Here is a 24,665-nt window from a genome sequence, read left to right as displayed (position 1 = left end):
CCAGCTTGACAAAGCCCTGGCTGGGATGATTTAGTTGGTGTTGGTCCTGCTTTGAGCAGGGGGTTGGACTAGATGACCTCCTGAGGTCTCTTCCAACCCTAATCTTCCTTGATTGTATGATCAGATCCTAAATTGGTACACATTAAACAAGTTATGTAGCCTCAGAAATGTGAAAAGAGTGATAAAAGCCAAGCCAGATATTACACATAACAATTCTGATGTATTTCCAGATGCACATCAACGCCACCAATGCTCTTGAATTTTCCCGCCAACTTACAGCCTACACAAGAGATGCTTCCAACTTTGCAGATAAGATGGATATTATATATTTGGCTTACATAATGGAAAAGTTAATAGCCATCATGGATGAAGTCAAAGATGTAAGACACTGTTTGAATACTGAATAATCTACCACTTAAAATTGAAATCACGTATTTGTACATTTACGGCATGCTCCTGTTTTAACATATGCAGGCACACATTGCAGTATAGATTCTAAACTGCTCCCTGCTCTTGTGAATGCATATACTTTGTACAAATGATTCAGCAGTGGGTTGCTCAGTGTCTAGTAGGAGGATTGAGCCTTCTCGTCTGCCTGATAGAGCCATTGCTGTTTTGGAACAAAATATTTTAGGATGCACACACATTTCCTTTACTTTGTGCCTTTTTAAATTATACAGTGGATAAAGTATTGGAAGTAACCCCAGATGCTTTTCCTTCTGGATATTTCCATGACAGTATCTGAGTGTCACAAATGTTTATTTTGTTTCTTCTGTATTATCAACAGAATAACTGTGGAGGATATTTTCACTGCATTTTGAAGAATTACGAGTGTATGTATCACTTTATGTGAAGAGGACAAAATGCCTCTTTAAGTATAACTTTCTGAAGAAACTTCTAGCACAGGGGGTAACATTTTACAAGGAAATCTAATCAGTTATGCAAATCCCAAAGGAAAAAATAGCTTTTTATAGAGAACAGCAATGATACTCATAAAAGTTTTCATTGTTTAATTTTCAGAGTAGCTGCTTGCATAAAGATTTCATTTTCTGTAATTTTTGAATACATGATAGTTATAGTTAAAACATTTGTTTTTCTTTTGGTTTGGCATTGTTCATTTCATTCTGGCTTTGGGGTTTGTAATGGTTAACATTTTAGTGCCACTTTGAGAGTGCCTTCAACTTTAATTTCATCATCATATGCCAGAACTAAAGTGCATACTAAGTGCTTCCCAGAGTCATATTTCAAAGCTACAATTGCTTTTCAGCCTCCTGGCTCTGAATCCCAATATGATGACCCCCTCTCCCCTGCAAAAGTAAGAATTTTCTCTCTGACAAAAAACAGCCTTATTCACAGTTATAGCTCTCCTCAAAAATCCTTTGATTCCACTTTGGTTTTGGTACTAGCGCCTTATGTATTGTTCATTACATAAATTAGCATCAGCTCCAATTGGTTTTGCTTCTCCTGCCATGTAATGTTCAAACTCCTGATCTGCACTATCAAAACATCCACACAACTCCGCCCCTCATCGCATGTTACTTCTCCACCCGTTTCTTTCATAATCTCTCACAATCAATTAAGGTCTGCTATTTTCAGAGATAATCAACGATAATAGCCCACCTTAATTAATTGGTCTCATTACAGTTGGTATGGCAACACCCATTTTTTTATGTTCTCTGTGTGTATATATATATATATATCTTCCTTCTGTATTTTCCACCAATGAAGTGGGTTTTAGCCCACGAAAGCTTATGCCCAAATGAATGTATTAGTCTCTAAGGTGCCACAAGTACTCTTTGTTTTTTTAACGTAAGTGGGTTCACAGTTTTGCACTGTTTTAAACCGATTTTAGTTAAATTTGTGCAACTTCTATGTTGAGGTCATGCTTAGAGCAGAAAAAGACCAATTTGATCATTTAGTCTACATTGCACCCAGTGCATGTTTGTTCCTTACCGCACATTTTACTCTTGCATTGTCCCATCTAGTGTCAAATGTGTCAAATGATAGGGCTTTCACTGCTTCTCCTGGGGCATAATTTAACAGTCTAGTACATCATGTTGTCAGGAAAATGTGCATACATTCACCCAATTTTTCATTTTCTTGATTTCATGCTATTACTCCTAGTTAGCACATTTTATTATGCTAAAGAATTGCTTCCTCTCCCTCATTTTCCCACCTCTTATTTATGTATAGGCTATTATCCTATCCCTCACCTAGCTGAGCTATACGTCTTAATCTTTTCTCATAAACCATTGCCTCCAGTCTCCTAATCATTTTTATTACTCTTCACTGCATCAGTAACACAATTTGTCAATAACCTGCTAGTAATTAGGTTACCAGAAATTAATATATTATTTCAGGTCGTCGCAAAAGAGCCATATAGAGAGGACACATTATATCTCTGTCCATTGTTGTGTGACTGCTGTATATAAAGTTTAAAATTGCATTGGCTTTTTCAGCAACCATCAGCACTGCAAACTCCTGTTTAATTTCTTAATGTCTGCCATCTCCGACATCTCAGTATTGTTGCTTTACAGGTTTCTTTTTTCTAGTGAATATCTGTGCTTTGAACTATATGTCCAGATATATGAGTTTACCTCTTTCCCTGTTGAAACATTTTTTAGTTATTTTTATGCCCCTGAATGTAATCACTCTTCCATGCATCATTTTTGTGTGAGTTGATCAGTAAACTCTTTGGGATGCCATATCTGTGGGTTCTGAAAACTGCTGTGTACATTTACAAGGCTATATGACTTTGTAATCTGATTAAAATTAAGTTTAATTTCCAAAAAAGTTAATATTTTCATTTCAGAATGAAAAGTCAAGAAAGAAGCCATTGCATCATTGATTCAATTCAAGATGAAATCCTTGGAGTATCATTACAATCACATTATCTAAAATGGTTTTCTCTTTAATTTTGCTATTTAGGGCAAGGGCTCATTTAAGGCACCTAGGACAGTGGGGCTCTTCACAGGCTTCCTGGAACTACTGCAATGCTCTTACTTAGAAGCCATCAACCAAAAATGTAAACTGACTGTGAGCCTGATTTTCAGAGGTACGGAGGACCTGCAACTCTCATTCATTTTAAATTGAGTTGTGTGTTCTCCAGGCTTTTGAGAATTAGGCCCTCTCTCCCTACATAGAGAGCGAGAGTGAAACTGACTATACACAAAGTGCTTTCAAATGCACAAAGTAAAAAAGAAATACGTTTTTTTAAAACCCTCTCAGTTACAGTAAGTGTAGGTATTACTTGAAACAACACCAGGGAAAGTGATTTTCAGACAGAAATGTGTTTTTTAAGTTGACTGTGTTTTTAAGTCAAAGAAACATTTCAGGCTTTCTGATGAATCGTTGTACCCATCAAAATATAAAATGATTGTATCTTGGGTACCACAGTATTAATCTCAGAAACACTTTGGTTTGGGGGCACTGTTCACTCTGCTGTCTGATGAAATTTGTCAGACTCTCACAAACTGCCAACATTCTGATGGAGACTGTTGCCAGGCATGTATTCAGTCATATGGAGAATTTCCTTTCTTGTACAAAATGCTGTAAAATATCAAGGGATATTGCAAGTTGCACTGTAGCCGTTATGGCTGTATTCTTGTTTCCATCTTAGTCTCTTGTTTTCTGAAAAAAAAAGATTGTAATTCAGAAAACAAGAAGTTCGGGGGTGGAGTGGAGGGCAGTGTTTGTTTTTGGGTTTGATTCTGGTATTTTGGTTTGGTTTTATATAAATCGTGAAGGAAATCTTTTTACCTGGTTAATCCTGGTTAAAAATATACTTCATCTGAGTAGAATGCTTTCTTGGGCATATATAACTCAAACAGATTTAGTTTTAAAAAATTAATTTGGGAAAAGATAAATCCATACAATATCAATCCATATTTGTTGTTATAGGGAAGATCCAGTGGCTGAGATAGTAAGAGGAGAACTGAAATTCTTTAAAAATAAAGTCTTGTAAATATCCCACATTAATAAGACAAACAGTAGAATAGAACATATTAAATTAGCAGAGCAGAATAAAATACCAAAATAACCAGAGGAATGATCAATAATCAATAATCATATTTGTAATAAACAAATAAAAAATTAGCAGTGTTACTTTATTTTAATTGATTTTAGTTAATAGGAAAAACATGACCAATAGCACCTGCTTTAACCCAAAATGGTGAAATACACAAATAAATAAATACATAAAAAAAATAAAAACTTGAGTACTGTGGGGATATTACACTTAAATAGTGAACCAGAGAGTATTTTCTTTGATGTCAGTTGGCACTTTTATCTCCTCTTCTCCTTGGTCTCTGTGTCTGTTGAAATGTAATGATCTAACAGAATGACTAGTCTCCTTAAAATGACTGCCATTAGGTGAGATAAGGTGCCTAATTTCAATTTCACTCTTGTGTTCTTTGTTGCAGTTTTAATGGTATAATAGTTTCCCTTGTAATTACTTTTTCTTTCAGCTTGTAGATGCTATAGTTGAAATTGCCAGCAACATAATGTTGGTAGATGACCATGTGTTGTGGATGGCCCAGAATGAAAACAAAGCCTGTACCAGGATTGTACAATGTGTGGCGCACATTACAAATCAGACGCTGAGCAGCCATACTCAGGTTATATCAAAGGTATGTAATAAAATTACAAACATTTTGGGGTGGGGGGTTGTTCGAAAGATCTGTCATTTTTCTATGAATTTTTGCATTAGCAATTTATATACATTAAAGTTTGTTGGAAGACAGAAAAAGAGCACAAATGCAGCAGGTTTATCGAACATTACCGATAGGCTCAATAACTGACATTTATCTATTTATTATCATAGTGGATTGTTTTGTTTGTGGAGTGTTCTTCAAATATGGTATTGCTGTTCACTTCAGTTTACCCATCTCTGTTGGTATCTGTGTTCATTTTAGAAGGCTTAAATTGGGTCAATCAACATTTCCAAGGATAAGACAACATGCTCTGTTGTTGCCTGCAGCTTTTGATATGGCTGTCAGAGAGTATTCTAGGTATTAATAGCGTAAACCAGTGAGAAAGGCCTGGCTGAAAAGGTGCATCTTGTTGCTCTTGGTAAAGATAGCAGCTAGTTTTGTGTATAAGCTTATTTCTATGGCTCTAGGATTTTTGCTGTCCCAAGCAAAAAAAATTTTGTCCACCCCCGCTTTTTTTTCGTGCCCCCCAACCCCTTCCCCAAATTCCCGGCCCCGCCTCCTCCCCCGGGCATGCCGGATTTCCCCCCCCCCATTGCTTCCTGTGGCTCCACCCCCACACAACCGCCCGCCCTAGCTCACCTCTGCTCCACCTGCTCCCCTGAACATGCCGCCGCACCTCTTCTCCCCTCTCCCTCTCTGACGAGGGAGAGGCAGCGTGTTCAGGGGAGCAGGCAGAGCATAGGTGAGCAAGGGTCGGGGGGGAGTGCAGGAAATAACCGGGGGGGAGGTAGAGGAACGGCTCCCCAACCCAGCTTGCTTCCGCTCCACCACCACCGCCTCCCCCGAGTGCGCCGCCGCTCGGCTTCTCCCCCCTCCCTCCCAGGCTTGCCTCGCGAAACAGGTGTTTTGCGCACAGCAAGCCTGGGAGGGCGGAGGGAGAAGCGGAGCAGCGGCAGCGTGCTCAGGGGAGCAGGCGGAGACGGAGCGGAGGCGAGCTGGGCCGGCGGGGGCATATTTCTAGGGGCAGAATGGCCGGCACCAGAATGCTGCCCCTAGAAATGTGCTGCCCCAAGCACCTGCTTATTTTGCTGGTGCCTAGAGCCGGCCCTGTCTATGGGGAGCAAATTGTAGATTCATGGACCTGCTACCAAAAATGCCCAGCCTCCAGTTCACAAGAGTTCACTCCCAGGACACTGAATATGTTTTATCAATTTTTCAACATTTAAATAGTAGAAATGGACCAAAATCAGAAGCTTAAATCCAAACCCTTCACAATTTTAAATTAAATATTTAAAGAGTTATTGAGTTTGTATAAAAAAGAAAAAAACAATAACTTGCAAACCTTGCATATTTTGTTCAGTTATCTACAGAATTTGTTTGGGGGTATTGCTTGAAAGTGAATTCATCGTTAATTTTAGTTACTGAACAGTGTGTATTTGCAAACACACATGTGCATGCTAGAGTGAGCAGATGTCCCGATTTTATCGGGACAGTCCCGATACTTGGGGCTTTTTCATAGAATATCAGGGTTGGAAGGGACCTCAGGAGGTCATCTAGTCCAATCTCCTGCTCAAAGAAGGACCAATCCCCAATTTTTGCCCCAGATCCCTAACTGGCCCCCTCAAGGATTGAACTCACAACCTTGGGTTTAGCAGGCCAATGCTCAAACCACTGAGCTATCACTCCCGCACCCGTATATCACTTTTCTTATATTGGCTCCTATTACTCCCCACCCCCTGTCCTATTTTTTCACACTTGCTGTCTGTTCACCTTAGTGCACGCACAGACACAAAAAGGCATTGATGGCCTGCCTATATCCTTAGATCCTTCAACAGTACAACTTAGGTGAGGTGGAAGGGTCCTAGAACTTGGGCTATAGCCTGAGCCCGAACATCTACACCACAATTAAACAGTTTTTTAGACCGAGCACTGCGAGCCTGAGTCAGCTAGCACAGGCCAGCTTTGGGTTTTTAACTGCAGTATACACATATCCTTAGAGAAGAAAGAGCTAGAAGAGCCAGTCTTTTTTCACTTGCAGATTATACTCTGTGAGAAAAAAAGCTGTTCATTTAAATGGTTATATATAGAAAAGAATCACTTTGATGCCCATTTTTATGTATGTATCTATTTAGAATACGTATAGACAGTAAGGTGCCTTCCTAGGGCTGACTTTTTATGTAACAGCTAAGGGGATGCTCTATTTGTATAAACTCCTGGTTTATTTTAAATGTCAAGTTCCATAGGTCATTTTTCTTGTCACTGCTTCGGGAGGATGTTGACATTCCTATCCAAAGTAATTCTTTCTGTTTATGCAAGCTGTAAATCTGTCTCCTTAACCTATTAGCTGTGCTCTATCTTTTTTATTCTTACAGTTTTCTGTAGGAGATTTAGTGCACAGTCAAGTGCAGCTTGTAAATAAACAAATCTGTGGACTTTCTTGTGTAGTCTCATGCAATTCTGTTCCTTTTGGAGACCAGCCAGCAAACAATTAGCCAGTTAACTAGCTCATAGAAATTGCTTTAGTTTCTTTAAACAGAGTAAGACTGCACACAGCTTGAAGTGGTCACTGGTTTTAGATATAATTTCTGAAAAATTAAGTCTCCGACTAAATCTGTCAATTGTATGACATGAACCTGGCCATTTTCATTCTAAGTCTATTGAAAAATTCCTTAAACGGCAATGGTTTTTTGGGGAAGACAGACATGTTTTTCTCAGGTTTCAGAGTAACAGCCGTGTCAGTCTGTATTCGCAAAAAGAAAAGGAGTACTTGTGGCACCTTAGAGACTAACCAATTTATTTGAGCATAAGCTTTCGTGAACTACAGCTCACTTCATCGGATGCATACATCTCATGCACTACGGGATGGGTTATCACAAAGGCAAACAAACCCCTGAGTTGAAAGATAGGGCAATAGATCAGTTGTATTTCCTTATGCCTCCCTAAGTTTGGGGTGGTGTATATATAAACATTGTTCTTTACATAAGGAATGGCCTGTTACGTCTTCTCAAATGTATAAACCCCAGATACTGTATCCCATATAATAATGCATTTAAGGTAGGAAATTATATATTGTCTTCACATTAATATTACTGTGCAGAGTGAAAAAGAAACTCTTCTTCTGAATGTTATATTAAAAAGTAAGAATAAATTCCTATGAACACAAAATTCTTCTGATGGGACAGAGACAAGTGAAAAAGCTACTATTTTTTGCTCTTAGTGTGCTAACCTGACCCACTCAAATTAAACCAACTTCATTGTTAATGTATATGTAAATGTACTAAGTAGTCTGCAATATCTTTCCATGGCTGGCTGGCTATCTATCTATCTATTTATCTAATTTACGGTAACTGTTTAGCTTTCAAAAGCAAACTATCCTGCCTATCTATAACTAGGTAGTGACCCTGTTGGCAGCCTCTTTGCCATGAAATAACATCTTCTATGTTAATTCCTCAGCCCATTTTTGGAAATGCACAAAATAGTATTAAAACCTTCCATATATTTTTTCACCTCTTTCTCTAAATCAGGGGTTTCAAACTGGGGATCAGGACCCCTCAGGGGGTCGCAAGGTTATTATATGTCAGCCTCCACCCCAAACCCCGCTTTGCCTCCAGCATTTATAATGGTGTTAAATAGATAAAAAAGTATTTTTAATGTATAAGGGGGTGTGGGGGGTTGCACTCAGAGGCTTGCTGTGTGAAAGGGGTCACCAGTACAAAAGTTTGAGAATCACTGCTCTAAATAATCCCACTGAAACTGTCAGAGAATTTCAGGTTAATTGTTAATGAGGCTTTCCCTTTGTAGGCTCTTTGTGCCCTTTGGCATTGTCCTGAGCTGCACACCCAAGGAGCTATTCTTGCCATCATCTTAAGTGTTGCCCCAACCTGCTGTTACATGCATGGATACCATATTATTTTATATATTTATAGCACTTGGAAACAAGAAGATTAGTTTGGTAGCTTTCCATACAATGCTTGCCATTCTGACTGTAACTTGCTATGATTGTGTGAATGGAGTAGAGGGTGGAAAGTTTTAGTTCTGCATCTATCCTTGCCCATGATATATCTAATTCTGTGGATTTACTTTGGATGCCTTACCATATCATGTACAGTACCTTATCGACATATTCTTCTGTGCTTGGCATGAGAGAACTGCATAGCATTTGCAAGAATATATTTCAATATAATTTTATATATTTATAAATATAGTAGCGTTCATTATTGCAAATGACTTTACTTCTGTTTACATGTCCTCCATCATGAAAATATCTAAGTTAGCATTAATGAAATTGTCTCTATTATCCCCATTTTCCAGAGAGAGATCTGAGGCACGGGGACACTACATGACTTATCTAAGGTCACACAAGAAGTCTTTGGCAGAGCTGGGGATTGAACCCATATCTTTTGACTTTTCCACAAGCATAACATGTGCCAGTGAAACTTGTCTGCACAGCACAAAAATCTATATGTGTAGGGTGCATCAAGTTATCCAGGAAAACCTGGTTTCAATTTTAAAGCTTTCCTGCCTGGCTGTTCCAGCAATTAGACTGTTCAAAACAAAATCTCAGGATATTATTTTTAGTGGGGGAAAAAATTCTGCTTTGTGTGTTCTAAAATGGCTCAACCATTTTTACTCAAACTTAAAAAATCTGGACAGGTGAATATTTTAGAAAATTAGCAGCAACTGAAAACAAGGGTTTAGAATGGAAATATTATGGAACCTTAACTGTAGCAGTAGCTGCAGTTCCTGCTATAATTAGCCATTAGTGCTACAGCCTAAATATAGTGTTGGAGGTGGCAGCACTTGTGGCCGACAGGAATTTACTGCACTTCATAGCTTCGTTTTGAGCACACACAGATAAACCAGCCACTGAAGGGTTATCATGAGACACCCCACTGGCTTATGACAGAATCCAGGCAATCTGAATTGACAAGGCAGGACCTAAGGGCAGCAAAGCCACCATATTTCCTCCCCACCTTACAATGAGGTTTTAATGTTTTGGCTCCAAGCCTACAACATCCTGAGTAGAGTGCTGATCAGAAAAATGCTGACAAAACTTTCTTTTTTGGAATTTGCCAGTTCATTGAGATCAAACCATTTTGTGAGACTGGTTGGATTTTCACAAATTTCCAATGGACCCCAGGTTTCAAAACCTGCCTGCCGGTCAGGTTTCCATCATAAACCTGCCTGGTTTCCTTCCAGCTTGCCTGACCAGCTCCTTGGCAGTCCACTGAGCTGGGAGTCTCAGAACATAGGAGCCAGTGTTTCCGGGCTCACAGTTCCACTTAAGCCCACCACACAGGCTGAGGGAAACCAGGAGCCTGAAAGCCCCCACCAAGTTGGCTACTTTGGAGCTGGGGCCTCTGGAGGACCCTCAAAGATCTGGCCACAGGGGGCTGAAATTGACATAATTCTTGTCAGTTTCATTGCTGTCCTCACTAACAGCAGCAGTGTTGCTGACCAGACTCTTGTTAACAGGGTCTGGTCAGTTTTACTTTGCTGTTCAGTGGTGGGCAGTCATGAAACTGACAAGAATCATGTCAACTTCAGTCTGCAGCTGCTAGGGCTTCCAGGGTCCCCAGCTCCATTTCAGCTCACCAAGTGGGCAGTCAGGGATCCTGATGAATATATTTACCTTCAGAAATACCACATTTCAGTGCTTCCAAAATGAAATAATGTGATATATCCATTCAGCAAAAAACTTCAAAATTTCAGCTTTTTATTCCAATCAGGACAGGAAATAGTTTCAAAATTTCAAACATTTTCCTGGGACAGGAAAACAGTTTCCCACCCAGCTCTAAACTGAGTCTTATGTTTGCTTGGTTTTTTGTTTTGTTTTGTTTTTTTCCCTGCCAGGTAGAAAGTACTTTCCTTGAGTATGAAGTCATGTGAAAATCTTTTGCAAAATAAACCTTCAGCAGAACTGGCACCATACTCCAAATTTGCTGGGGTTTGATGTGACAATTTTACCCCATTCTAATCAATACTGAGTGGAGTTGAGTCTTATTGTGGAACACTATTGCCTAAGGGGTTGAGGAGTATCCTAGAATGCTTGGAGCCTAATACACTCTAGAGTCCCTTCCTTTTCTCAATCAAGGGGCAAAATTTCCCAGACAACCTCATCGCCACAAATGAAAAAGATTGTATAAAGTGCCATGTGCACCTTTGTTACTCTGCAAATAATCATCAAAACTGTGTTTCTGCTGCAGCAAATATACCCGATTAACAAAAATCCAGGGGTAGAAAACTTGCTATTCTTCGGAGCTGTGCTGCTGTTAAAACTTTCCCATCATCATTAATTACCACTTCACATAATGAAAGATGAAACACCGTCTCTCTAGGAGTAGTAAAGACGGTGCTCTTCCATTGACTGCACTCAGCAAATGTGAGCCCACTAATAAGCCCATCATAGAATCATAGAATATCAGGGTTGGAAGGGACCTCAGGAGCCCATCTAGTCCAACCCCCTGCTCAAAGCAGGACCAATCCCCAACTAAATCATCCCAGCCAGGGCTTTGTCAAGCCTGACCTTAAAAACTTCTAAGGAAGGAGATTCCACCACCTCCCTAGGTAACGCATTCCAGTGTTTCACCACCCTCCTAGTGAAAAAGTTTTTCCTAATATCCAACCTACACCTTCCCCACTGCAACTTGAGACCATTACTCCTTGTTCTGTCATCTGCTACCACTGAGAACAGTCTAGATCCATCCTCTTTGGAACCCCCTTTCAGGTAGTTGAAAGCAGCTATCAAATCCCGCCTCATTCTTCTCTTCCGCAGACTAAACAATCCCAGTTCCCTCAGCCTCTCCTCATAAGTCATGTGTTCCAGTCCCCTAATCATTTTTGTTGCCCTCTGCTGGACGTTTTCCAGTTTTTCCACATTATTCTTGTAGTGTGGGGCCCAAAACTGGACACAGTACTCCAGGTGAGGCCTCACCAATGTCGAATAGAGGGGAACGATCACGTCCCTCGATCTGCTGGCAATGCCCCTACTTATACATTCCAAAATGCCTTTGGCCTTCTTGGCAACAAGGGCACACTGTTGACTCATATCCAGCTTCTCGTCCACTGTAACCTGTTGGTCCTTTTCCGCAGAACTGCTGCCTAGCCATTCGGTCTCTAGTCTGTAGCGGTGCATGGGATTCTTCCGTCCTAAGTGCAGGACTCTGCACTTGTCCTTGTTGAACCTCATTAGATTTCTTTTGGCCCAATCCTCTAATTTGTCGAGGGCCCTCTGTATCCTATCCCTACCCTCCAGTGTATCTACCACTCCTCCCAGTTTAGTGTCATCTGCAAACTTGCTGAGGGTGCAATCCACACCATCCTCCAGATCATTAATGAAGATATTGAACAAAACCGGCCCGAGGACCGACCCTTGGGGCACTCCACTTGATACCGGCTGCCAGCTAGACATGGAGCCATTGATCACTACCCGTTGAGCCCGACAATCTAGCCAACTTTCTATCCACCTTATAGTCCATTCATCCAGCCCATACTTCTTTAACTTGCTGGCAAGAATACTGTGGGAGACCGTGTCAAAAGCATTGCTAAAGTCAAGGAACAACACGTCCACTGCTTTCCCCTCATCCACAGAGCCAGCTTGACCTATGTAAGTTGTAGTATGTATACATACCCATTTTGATTGAGTGAACCAGAACACGGAAAGGGCAAAAACAGCTCTTGTCTGAGAGGGAAGTTGCACCAATGATAATACTTTTCCCTGCTTTCCAGAACTGTATCTTAACAGACATATTAATGGCTTTTATTGCTGCACAGCATAACGTGGATATGCTTTAGTAGGGAAAGTATCTTAAACTTTCCTGAGTTCTCTCTAATTGTTTCCTGAGTGGAATAGAAACATAAGGAGAGTCAGCAGTAATTTCACTATAAAGGATATAATTTGGAAATGAAACCTAAAGCTTATCTCTCTCCTTAGCTCTACTATATATACATTCAAGATTTTATACAAATCAAATTGAATATGTATGGATGTTTCATATTTTCTATTTTAGGCATTTTATTGAAATGCTTATGTTTATTTCATATGTGTGTGTGTGTATATATATAATATACAATGTATACAAAATGCATATTTTGTATCAAGGATTCCTTTTAAAGTATGTTAGCAAAATACCAGTTTCTCAATGTGTTTTGACAGATTTCCCTTAATATTGCTCTGGAAGCCTTTATGATCAAGCCATCTAGCTTCATAGGAATGACTTGCACTGCCTTCCAGAAAATATCTGAAAATTCAGACAGGTCACTGATCCATGAGGTGGGGAGCTGGGAAGCAGATTATCACCCAGACCAACATTTGAATTTTAAGTGCAACGATGGCAGTCTCAGTGGTTCTTTCATGAATTTTTCTACCAAAGTAAGTGGTATAAAAAGTTGTGTACAACTGACTCATATGTATATATATATATATTTTTTTTTCATTTGTATCTTGTATTCAAAGCAGATTACTACTTTACCACTGCAGGACTCAAACTGATTATATTAAATAATTATATGAGCTTTTAATCTTGTAAATTGATTAATAAGAGAAGTAATTGTAACTTGTTACTGGTCTTAAATATTTAACTTCAAGTATGATAAAAATGCATATTTTACTTCCAATACCAGTGTGCTGTGTTTACAAATATTGCATAAGTGTTTCCATGCATGATGTAAAAATTCAACATATAAACAGAAATGAGTATATATTTTGCAATTATAATCTTTGGGCTCGATCCTACAAACTTCTACACGTGTGAGCAATCCCATTGAAGTCGATGGGAAATACTGAGTTTTGTCAGGAACTCTCAGGTGAGTTAAGCTTGCATGGACAGTGACATTTTCAGAAAAATTGTCTTTACTTCCACTAAATTGTTTTACGGTTCTTATCTCCAAAACTTGATATAAAAGAAGAGCATTACCTTGGAGTTTTGGAACAGCCTAAGGAAAACAATAATAAATAAGCCTCTTAATAGAATGCAGTATTATTATCAAATAATGAAGTGGTACAATGAAATTTTTATCTAGAGGGAAATGGAAATTTTGCGTTTGGTTGAGTGTGTTATTAAATTTAAGAGAACTAGGGTTGAATTTTAGTTATCCTCCAACAGCATCTCATTTTAATAGGTTTATTCCTGGAAATGCTGAGTACTCCAAAATGATACTTTTCTAGGTAATACTACAAGCTTACTGAACTCTGAGAGTACTTTGATTGCAGTTATTTTCCTAGTGCTGCCTTTGGAAGCTCTGTGTAACTTCGGTAATGCCAGTGGAGGGAGCTCTTGGGAGAACCTTGTAAAAATTCTGTCACCAAATTGAAGGAAGGATTGGGTAGCTTTCCTCCCTTTGATAGTTTAGCAGCATCCAGGGAGGGATGAACACCATCTACACAGAGGATAACTTACAAAGATGCTTCTGAAGAGCAACTTTTTAGTCCTTGGAATGCACAAGGTAGAACCTAATGTCAATGATCACATTAAAAAGGGAAAAAAAGAAAGATCCCAAGGGACTAATACTCCTGCACTTTCTTACAAAACAATCTATCAATATAGCTATATACACACACTTCAAACTACACAAGCTGAGCACTGTGCTATATATATGCTATAACTCAAGCAGAAGTTGTGAGCTTGAAGCAGAGTTTACTGGTAAGGTTCTTTGGCCAATCTTACGCAGAAGGTCAGACAAGATGATTATAATGGTCCCTTCTGGCCCTAAAATATCTAAATCTATGAATGTACTTTGTATATTTTTCAGGAACAAGGAATAAACATTTCCAGTAAATGCAGTCCATAGAAGTTTATTTGCCAAGTGATGATGTCTCCTCCTTTGGTTATGATTAAGCATTTTGGTTTAAATAGGAAAACAAATAGATTCCACAGCCCCTCATCCTCCATGTCTATAAGCACACAGGCATGCAAGATTTATCACAGGCTAAGGCAGAACATTTTGGTTGAAGCCCTTTTTATAAAAATTTGGCAGTGCATCACTGCATAAAGGGTCATTATAATCTTTTCTTACATATTTTGCCATGTTTATAGAAAGCATCCAAGTCAGAATTTCCATCCAAATTTGCGTTTTCATATATAGTTTCAGTGGATAAAAATATTTTTTTAAACTGCAGGTGCAATAGGGTATTTCATAATGCTCTTTAGAACCCCATTGTTCTATAATTATAACCAAATGTAAGATTTTATCAGGAATGTACTGCTAAATTTGATACCAAACTAAGGCTTGCAAATATAGCAAGTCTTCCTTAAAAGGAGACTGTCAAGTTATTTTTCATAACTTTATAATTCATTTTTCTTTTCGCTTTGTTTATAATAACTCCTTGAAAATGAAACCTTTTCCTTACACACATTTCTCCCTTCCAACACATGTGAAAAGTATTTTTCACATGAGTGCTGACCTGCTGGAATCTATCATTCCTTTTGAGAAGAAAAGAGTGCTGAAGCATTTGTTTTACAAAAATGGCAGAGACTGTGTAAACAGATATAAAAATAACAAAGTAGGTTAAATTTTGGCCCTATTAAATTTGACAGTGTCTCTTTAACCTATGCATTAGTAAGTTTAAAGATTATAGCTGGGTATGAGGCAAGCATCTCTTTATTGAATGTTTGTGCTAGATGGACCTTTGGTCTAACCCAGTATGGCCATTCTTATGTTCATCTTATACTGAGAACAGAAGTGACCTCTGTATAGTAGGTAAGGTTAAATTATGCTTTCCATTCTACCTCCTGTTTCTAAAAAGTTATTATGACTGAAAACTTTCACTTTTCAGGTGGAAATGTTCCAGGCTTTGTCACTGTTCAAAGGTGAGCTGGTTTAGAAAGATTAAATAAAGCTGTTTTTTGAATACAAGAGATGTGGAGGAGATAATTTTTTCCTTTTATTATTATCAAAAAAACAATTTTAGCAATATTAAAAAATAAAATCAAAACAGATCTAATGATACATATAAAATGGTTAAGTCTTAAAACTTGACAAGTTCCTCAGCCCCCACCACGCTGCTATGTGACAGTGTGATTCTTCAGTGCGATGTTTCAAACACACTTGTGTCATTTTAGTAATACTGACTTATTGGTAAGTATATGAATGCTTAAGTGATTACAGGCACAGATGTAGAATAAGAAAGAGTTGGATATTCAAACACATGAACAATTCTAAATGGCATCAAGTTTCCAAAGGAAAAAGAACGTTATTCTATACAAGGTTTCATTATTCTTTAAAAGATTAACTTTTTTCTTTTTCTTTTCTCTAATCTCTCCTACATATTTTGGTTTGGCATCTCAAGAGGTTATTTCAGTATCACATTCTTCCTGTTCTTTTATTGTTTTATTTATACCTTACACAGAAGTATCTTAACATAGCTGTAAGTCATCTGTGATTTTACAGAACATTGAACAGAGATTAGTAATAAAAGTAATAATACTATTTTAGGCAAAAGGATCATGTGGCATAAGGGCCCCATGCATGGATGCTTTTATATGACTAAGGGCTGGAGGAAAGATAATGTGAAGCACATGGTTCAGACAGAAACATTCGTTAGGGGAGGATCTATTAAAGGGGATATTCTATATCCTAGTAAAGAGGAAAGGATAGTAGTGGTAGGAAATGAATAGAAATAGTCAAACGAAAGAGTCCCATTCAATTACATCACATGAAGGCAGACAACAAAATATAGACAAATTATATAAGTGCTTGTATACAAATGCTAGAAATCTAAATACTAAGATGGATGAACTTAAGTATTAAATATTGATGTAATAGGCATCACAGAAACTTGGTAGAATGATGGTAATCACTGGGACACAATAATACCAAGGAACAAAATATATAGGCCATGAGTGAGTAGGGCATGCTAGTGCGAGCGTGGCACTATATGTGAAAGAAAGCAGTCCAATATGATAAAAATCTTAAATGACTCAGTTCCATGGAATTTTGGGGAATAGACATTCTATCCCTAAATAATGAATATAGCATCAGGAGTACACTCCCACCCACCTGATTAGGATGGTGACAGTGATTGTGAAATGCTCAGGGAGATTAGAGAGGCAACAAAACCAGAAAATGCAATAATAATGGGGAATTTTAACTATCCCCACATTGGCTGAGTACATGTCACCAGAGGATGGGATATGGAGATAAAGTTTCTAGACACCATTAATGACTGTTCTTGGAGCAGCTAGTCCTGAATCCCAGAAGGGGAGAGGCAATTTTGATTTAGTCCAAAGTAGTCCACAGAATTGGGTCCAAGAGATAAATATAGCTGAACCACTCGGTAATAGCAACCATAATGTAATTAAATTTAACATCCTTAAATAACAAAGAAACCTACCAGAGTAGCATTTAACTTTAGAAAGGGGAACTATACATAAATGAGGAAGCTAATTGAACAGAAATTAAAAGGAAGAGCCATAAGAGTGAAATGCCTCCAAGCTGTATAGAAACTATTTTAAAACACCATAATAGAGGCTCAAACTAAATGAATTCCACAAATTAAAAAAAAACTGTAATAGGACAAAAATAATGGCACCATGGCTTAACAATGGCGTTAAAGATGCAAAAATGCATCCTTTAAAAATGGGAACTGAAATCCTACTGCAGAAAACGGAAAAGGGCATAAACCCTGGAAAGTCAAGTGCAAAAGTGTAATTAAGCAGGCCAAAAAAGAATTTGAAGAGCAGATAACAAAAGACACAAAAACTAACAGCAGTTTTTTTTTAAGTACCTCAGAAGCCAGAAGCCTTCCCAACAGTCAGTGGGGCCACTGGGAGATCAAGGTGCTAAAGGAGCACTCAAAGCCATTGCAGGGAAGCAAAACAAAATTCTTTGCATCAGTCTTCACCACAGGGGATATGAGGGAGATGCCAACACTTGAGCCATTATTTTTAGATGACACATCTGAAGAATTGTCCCAGATCGATGTGTCAATAGAGGACGTTTTGGAACAAATTGATAAACAGTAATAGGTCACCAGGACCAGATGGTATTCACCCAAGAGTTCTGAAGAAACTCAAATATGAAATTGCAGAACTACTAACTTTGGTATGTAAGCTATTACTTAAATCACCCTCCATAGCAGATGGGTAGAATATAGCTAATGTAACACTGATTTTTTAAAAAGGCTCTAGAGGTGATCCTGGCAATTAAAGGCTAGTAAGTCTGACTTCAGTACCAGGCAAATAGGCTGAAACTATAGTAAAGAACAGAATTGTCAGACACACAGATGAACACATGCTGGGGAAGAGTCAACACAGCTTTTGTTAAAGGGAAATTGTGCCTCACCAATCTATTAGAATTCTTTGAGGGAGTCAACAAGCATGTGGGAAAGGGTCATACAGTTGATACAGTGTACTTGGAATTTCATAATACCTTTGAAAAGGTCCTTCACCAAAGGCTATTAAGCAAACTAAGCAGTCATAGGATAAGAGGGAAGGCCCTTTATTGGATCAGTAACTGGTTAAAAGTTAAGAAACACAGGATAGGAATAAATGGTCAGCTTTCTCAGTGAATAGAGATAAATTGCAGGGTCCCCCAAGGATCTGTTCTGGGACCTGTGCTGTTCAACATCTTTATAAATGGTCTGGGAAAGGGGGTGAACAGTGAGGTGGCATAATTTGCAGATGGTACAAAACTATTCAAATTAAGTCCAGAGCAGGCTGCAAAGAATTAGAAAAGAATCTCACAAAACTGGGTGACTGGGCAACAAAATGGCAGATGAAATTCAATGTTGATAAGTGCTAAGTAGTGCACATTGGAAAACGTCATCCCAACTATACATATAAAATGATAGGGTCTAAATTAGCTGTTACCACTCAAGAAAGATCTTAGAGTCATTGTGGATAGTTCTCTGAAAACATCCACTCAATGTGCAGTCAAAAAAGCAAACAGAACATTGGGAATCATTAAGAAAGGGATAGATAATATGACAGAAAATATCATATTGTCTCTATATAAATCCATGCTATTCTCACACCTTGAATAGTGCATGCAGTTTTCGTGGCCCCATCTCAAAAAAGATATATTAGAACAGGAAAAGGTACACGTAAGCATCCTTCATTCCCAATTTAATAAAATAAAATAGAGTGAAACTCAGCTTGATTTAGCTTGAAACATTGTAAGCTGCCTTTTCTTCTCTTTTATCTATACTAAATATAGTAAAGAAACAAGGTGGATGAGGAAATATCTTTGAAGAAAAGCTCTATCTAAGCATGAAAGCTTCTCTCTCACCAACAGAGGTTGGTTCAGTAAAAGATATTACCTCACCCACCCTGTCTCTCTCTAATATTCCGGGACCTACACAGCTACAGCAACACTAACCATAGTAAAAGCAATTCTATACTGGTGACGTATTTTCTTGATCTGTGTTTTTTAGATGAGAAGGTGTCCATGTCTCAAGCAGAACCTTTTTTAAACTGGTTTCAGATTTATTCTCGGACTGAGCACAGAAGCTGTTTCAATAAGAAGTCGATGCATTTTTTCTAATAGTAATCATACAAAGTAATGCTCAAACACACTCTTTTCCCTTCCATTTGTAAAATGGAGACAGTGGGACAGATCCTGCAGACCTTCTTCCTTATTCAGGCAAAACCCGCACTGAAGTCAGTAAGGCATTTACCTGAGAGAAGATTATAAGCTTTGATCCGATACATTTGTATCAGGCACTGGCAGAGAAAAGATTCCACTTCCATCTTATTGTTAATTATTTTTATCGTTATCATCATCATTAGTATCAGTTTTTATTGGTGTAGCATCCAAAGGCCTCAAATGTTTTGGGGGTCCCATGGTGCTGGGAAGTAGACTAACATGTAAACAGACACGATTGCAGTGCAGAAGAGTTTGCAATGTAATTTGAAACAAGATGCAAGTCAATCTTTTTCAGCTCCTTAAATACAGCACACTCTTATATCTAGAAAATGTAGAAATATTAAGCTCCGCAAATTAAGAGGAGTATAAAAACAAATGTGCCCTTGGAACATAGAGCATTTAAATTATTGCTGGACCCAATTGTGAGTGGTCCTTGTGTTGGGGATGGGGGAGGAATGCAAAGAGTCTCCTTTCCCTATGTGTGCAAGGGTTACCTATGAAAATAGGAGTGTTTATCCCTTCCTCCCCCGATAAGCAAATCATCCAGAAAGGGGCAGAGAGGAATGTGGGACACTGGCACTAGAATGTGCTTGGGAGAAGCAATCAGCTCTGTTCTGATGGCTGGTGCAGAGTGTGCACCCTCATAAGCACTGAGCAGCCATCTTTACAGTTACTAAAGACCTTCACCGGTGACACCTTTTCTATTTCTCCCCTGCCTCGCCACCAAAACCCTTTCCTCAGTTTGCATTTCCATGCTTTAGTGTGAAGTTTCATCTGTACCTCCAGCTCTTAGTAATAGGAGAAAGTATGGAATTAAGTAGTTATTTTCCCCTGGGTCTATGAACATTTCTTCTGTTACCATGCTGCTATAGGGTAACGCAAAGCTTGCTTTCAAACCCATATGCAGTACTGAAGGGAAACCCTCAGTACTGAATGTACACACAGGAAGAAGATGGAAATTGAAAAGAATGTTTTACTTATTTAGCATGCAAAACAATTTTGGAGTATATGAGATATTTTGAGAGAAGTGATTTCATTAAGTGGATCATTGCCTATCATGTGAATGTGTATGTGAATTTATAAATATTATATCAGCACATTGTTGCTGTTTATAGATGAGGCTGAGTGGCAGTTCCTATCGTATTTTCATGGGTTTTATTGCTTGACTAAAAAAATTAGTCAGAGCTTAAATTTAAGAGGTGAGTTTGCAGCATTAAGTACATTCCTTAACTTAATTCTATAAGTGAGAGTTTTCCACAGACTGGCTTTTCTCTGCCACTAGTAAGTTAAAGAGTTCTCTTTTAATTTATTTTAAACAGTTGAGTAGCTATATTTCACCTGTTCTATACCTGTTCTCTCCCAATAAAATGAGCTGGAGAATTCCAGCTATCTGATCCATGCTGATTCCCCACTGCCCTGCACTTTGCAAAAGCTATTTATACCTGTGCAAACTAGATGCAAAATGAAACCTTACTGATTGACAATAGTGATTGTACAGTTGTAAATGACTACACAAGGTGCAAGAAAATGGAGAATCAGGCCCATCAGTGGCAGTGATGGGAGGCTGATGGTCTCAGTTTCAAAGACTTCTTTTCATTTTTAATTATTCTTTTAGCATTTCCTTAATTAGAGCTGGGTGAATATGGGTGGGGGCGGAGGAGCAAAAGCCACAAAATCACTACAACAGTACTCTTACTAATCCCTGTTATTTGCTTTCCACCAACATAAGTACTAACTGTTGTTGTCCTCAAAAACGTTTGAGGAAAGAGAAATATTTACATCATTTTGTCCTGGAAGTATATAACTATCTTGTAATTTATTTATGAGATATTTAATCATCCAATTCAGGGAGCATAAACAAAACCCACATGTTGTAGATGACCAGTTACACAATAAAAGAATAGTAAATACTCAAGCAGTAGCCACAATAAGTAGTTTGAAAACAATTTACGGATGTAGGGTGAAATATATTGTCATTTGAATAATAAACTCCTAACATTGGGAGCCTGCTATTTCTATTTTCATAAATAGAAAAATATGGCAAAATGATTAAATACTTTGCTGTGAATAGATCATCCAGTTGTAGCCTTTGGGAAGGAGGAAAACTAAACTGGGCATAATGTACTGAATACAGAGTTAAACAGGTAAAATAAAACAAATTATAAGGACAAAAAAAATTAAAACTAAATTACAAAAATGGCACCTGAGAGAAAGAGAGAGAACAGTCTTTCACAGAAGTTTAGGAAACAATTTTTAATACATTTCAACATCCAGTTCTGATTCCACTATCAGCAAGACCCTTCTGGGAGAATAACGTGTAATGTTCTCAAGATGTCCTAAAGCCTGCAGTTCATTCCTGTCTGATTCACAGATTTTCAATTTAATTTTCATTTCAACTTTAGGATGTTTTCCATAAAGTAAGTCAAGGCAGTAAGTCCAGAATCCAATGGAGAGTGAACAAAAGAAAGGGAGTATCTAATAGTGAGAGCGAAATGTATTGCAAGTAGGCACCATGCAAGTTCCCCCCTACGCGCGCACACAGAGCTTTACCATTATTGTCATCAAACCTCTTACCTCTGAAGAGAAAGAAAATCAGTACAATTTGATTATACCAAGTCAATAATAATAATAAAGTATTTTAGTATGACTTCAGACTTAGGGGAAAATACTGGAACCATTATGTGTGTGTGTGTGTGTGTGTTCAAGAAAGGACAAGTTGGTTTAGATTTTTTCCACAATGCTTGAGATTGAAGAACATCAATCATTCTTTATTATATGCTGCCAGAATTTCAGACTTCTGATCCTTCTGGTTTATATTATGGCCCTTGTCCTAAAAACTCACAACTAGGACTGATTCCATCTCTTGCTCTGGCTGCATTGGTTGCTATCAAGCTATCACAAGAAGTGATATTCCTGCATTTTGGGGTCAGATATTGTGAGAACAACTCATGAAATTTCAGTCCTGTCAAATCTGAACCCAAATTCTAGTCTTGATTCAAGCTCAGACCTGAAATCCAGTTTAAACTTAATATGACCCATATTGAACATGTACAGTACATTAAATATATAGCCCTTCTATACTATCATTAAAATTCTGTTAAAAGAAAACTTTTAAAAAACTTTTAATATCACAGTCAAATTTGTAATATAGATAGGGCCTTAGAGTTAGTGTCATAAATAGACTTTGAAAAAGCGTTTTACTTGCAGGTCTCAGCTTAAGTGATTGCTGTTTCAGAGTATAAACCACAATAAAAAGCCTTACTTCCCTTCGGGTCTTCTCACAGAGAGGTGAATCATCGAGTTAATGCTTCAGAGGTGCAACAATAATATTCGTTTCCTGTATGTATGCCTTGCATTTTAAAATTCAAGGTAGGCACATTGCACTCCACACATTCCTATTAGCTTTTCAGTTCTATTTACTTCTTATGTTTTTCAGAGTGAGACTGGCCTTTTGATTTGTCGGGTTGCATTACAGGAGATGTCCGTAGGTTGGGATGTTAAAAGTTGAATTGGTATTATAACTTTAAACATGTCAACCATGAAGAAACATACCTGGATTTTAAAGTACCTTGACAAAAACCTATGCTTATTTGTTCACGGTATAATATTTTCAGATGTTAAATAATATTATTCAATGGAACTGTTACCATAATGACTTGTGAATTGAAAAATATGCAATCAACTTGTGAGAAGCAGTTTTCCTTTTGCCCAGAATCAATTTTGAATTTCAAATTATAAAAATAGTGTGTAAATTTTAGTAATTGTAAAGATGATGATCATAAGTCACTAAGTAGAAGTGCTTGAGTTAAAAGAGTGGAGGATAGAATATAGTACAACTGCTTCCACCACGAAAGAGGGAAAAAAACATTTTTGAGCTAGGATCAAGCATGGAAAACTGAAGCCCAAAGAGGAATTTGAAGGGGAAAGTTATAAGGTCCAGAAAATAGGTCTCATAATGAAAGTGCCTTCTACTCTATAATTCAGCATGTGTGAAATTGTCAGAATCTTTGTGGATAATTAATTGTATCTGTTCAGAAGCTGCCTAGCAGAGTGTGCACTAATTAACTTTCCCATTAATGCAAAAGCTAGTTCTTATATAAATAATTATTATTTATACTGAAAGTGTCAAAACCCAGAATGTTTCACATGCAGGGCTAAACAGCTATAGGTTTCAAAATGGTTTTCATACTGAACTTTTTAAAACCAGCCAGTTTTGACTTGGCTTTTGAACAATAACTCTTCTTCTGTTACTTTGAAAACTGGGAAGACATTTGGAAGCAGCTTTTCCAGCTCTCCAGTGGATAAAGTTTCAAAAGAGTGTCCTTCATTTTGCGGTTCCAATTTGTGCCCACAACTGATTTGTGTGCACAGTTGAGTCCTTAAAGCTCTAACTACATAACAAGCTGAATCAAGAAAGCACTTAACAATACGCATGTGTTTAAAGCCTATTGACTGTAATGGGAAGTGCATCCATTACAGATATACAGTTCAGTTTTGCTCAAAATTTGGATACCCACAAAATATAGGCAAGATAAATTCAGATAAGGGAATTCAGAAGTATAGGGAAATGAAAAAAATGGTAAAAGTTAGTAGAATCTAATTTCAAGATTACATTTTTTCTACTTGCTGACATATAAATACTTCATGGCAACTTTCACAAGATTATGAGAGCTTTAACCAGATTGTCCTAGCCAAATCTGCCAACATAAAATTCTCCCAGTAAATTCAGTTGGATCTGATTTTCTTCACTTCTACATTTAATGTATTGTGCGATGAAACAATGACTGTTTCAGTCAGGAGATGGCTATGCATCAGTTACAGGTGATGTGATTCGAAGAAATCTCTTTGGGTATAAATACGCACACAAACAAAATCATAGCCATAAAAGTCAACCTTTAATGCACAGTAGTATTAGAGATACCATGGTGGGTATTCTTTATTTAGAAGATGGGAGAACAGCAGTATCTCTGATGCCGCAGCGTGGTAACATTTAGTAAATTGATAGGTACGCGTAGGGTATAATAGAAGATATGGTGCTCTAAGCCACATTAATTGCCACCAGTTCCCTAATAAACATTTTGCTGGCTTCAGATGGAATAGTACAGTAACACCAAATAAAATGTCCAGATGCAAGTGTATGTAAGATTAGTAAGAAATTGTCTTTTCTAGTTTGTGCTGCTTCAAGAGAACAGATACACAACAGAGGACTGACTTTTCTAATTTACAGGTACTGTATATCATCTGGAGGCAGTTAGACTCAATGCTGATAAGAAAGAGAAGGGAAGATAACATACCAATAACCAATAACTTACATTGGTTTCAGATTTTCTTATCCAAGTATTGCAAGGCACTTCCTCAGTGTATAAATCAAGATTGAGTAATAAATGTTCTGTTTACAGACTAGAATTTTGTAATTTGTTCTTCTACCTT

General features: G+C 37.9%; 1 protein-coding gene across 1 annotated transcript in view; it reads left to right on the top strand.

The window, feature by feature from the left end:
• Nucleotides 1-24,665, top strand: part of ADGRA1 (adhesion G protein-coupled receptor A1) — a 467,766-nt gene that overhangs the window by 273,023 nt on the left and 170,078 nt on the right. Inside the window, exons 10-12 of the mRNA XM_048858295.2 lie at nucleotides 231-380; nucleotides 4,467-4,628; nucleotides 12,808-13,023. Of these exons, the coding sequence (XP_048714252.1) occupies nucleotides 231-380; nucleotides 4,467-4,628; nucleotides 12,808-13,023 (528 nt within the window). The remainder of the gene's footprint in view (nucleotides 1-230; nucleotides 381-4,466; nucleotides 4,629-12,807; nucleotides 13,024-24,665) is intronic.

The sequence above is a fragment of the Caretta caretta genome, chromosome 7 (assembly GCF_965140235.1).
Source record: "Caretta caretta isolate rCarCar2 chromosome 7, rCarCar1.hap1, whole genome shotgun sequence".
NCBI lineage: Eukaryota > Metazoa > Chordata > Testudines > Cheloniidae > Caretta > Caretta caretta.
Note: the sequence above shows the minus strand (reverse complement) of the source record. Positions and strands in the feature narration are given on the sequence as shown.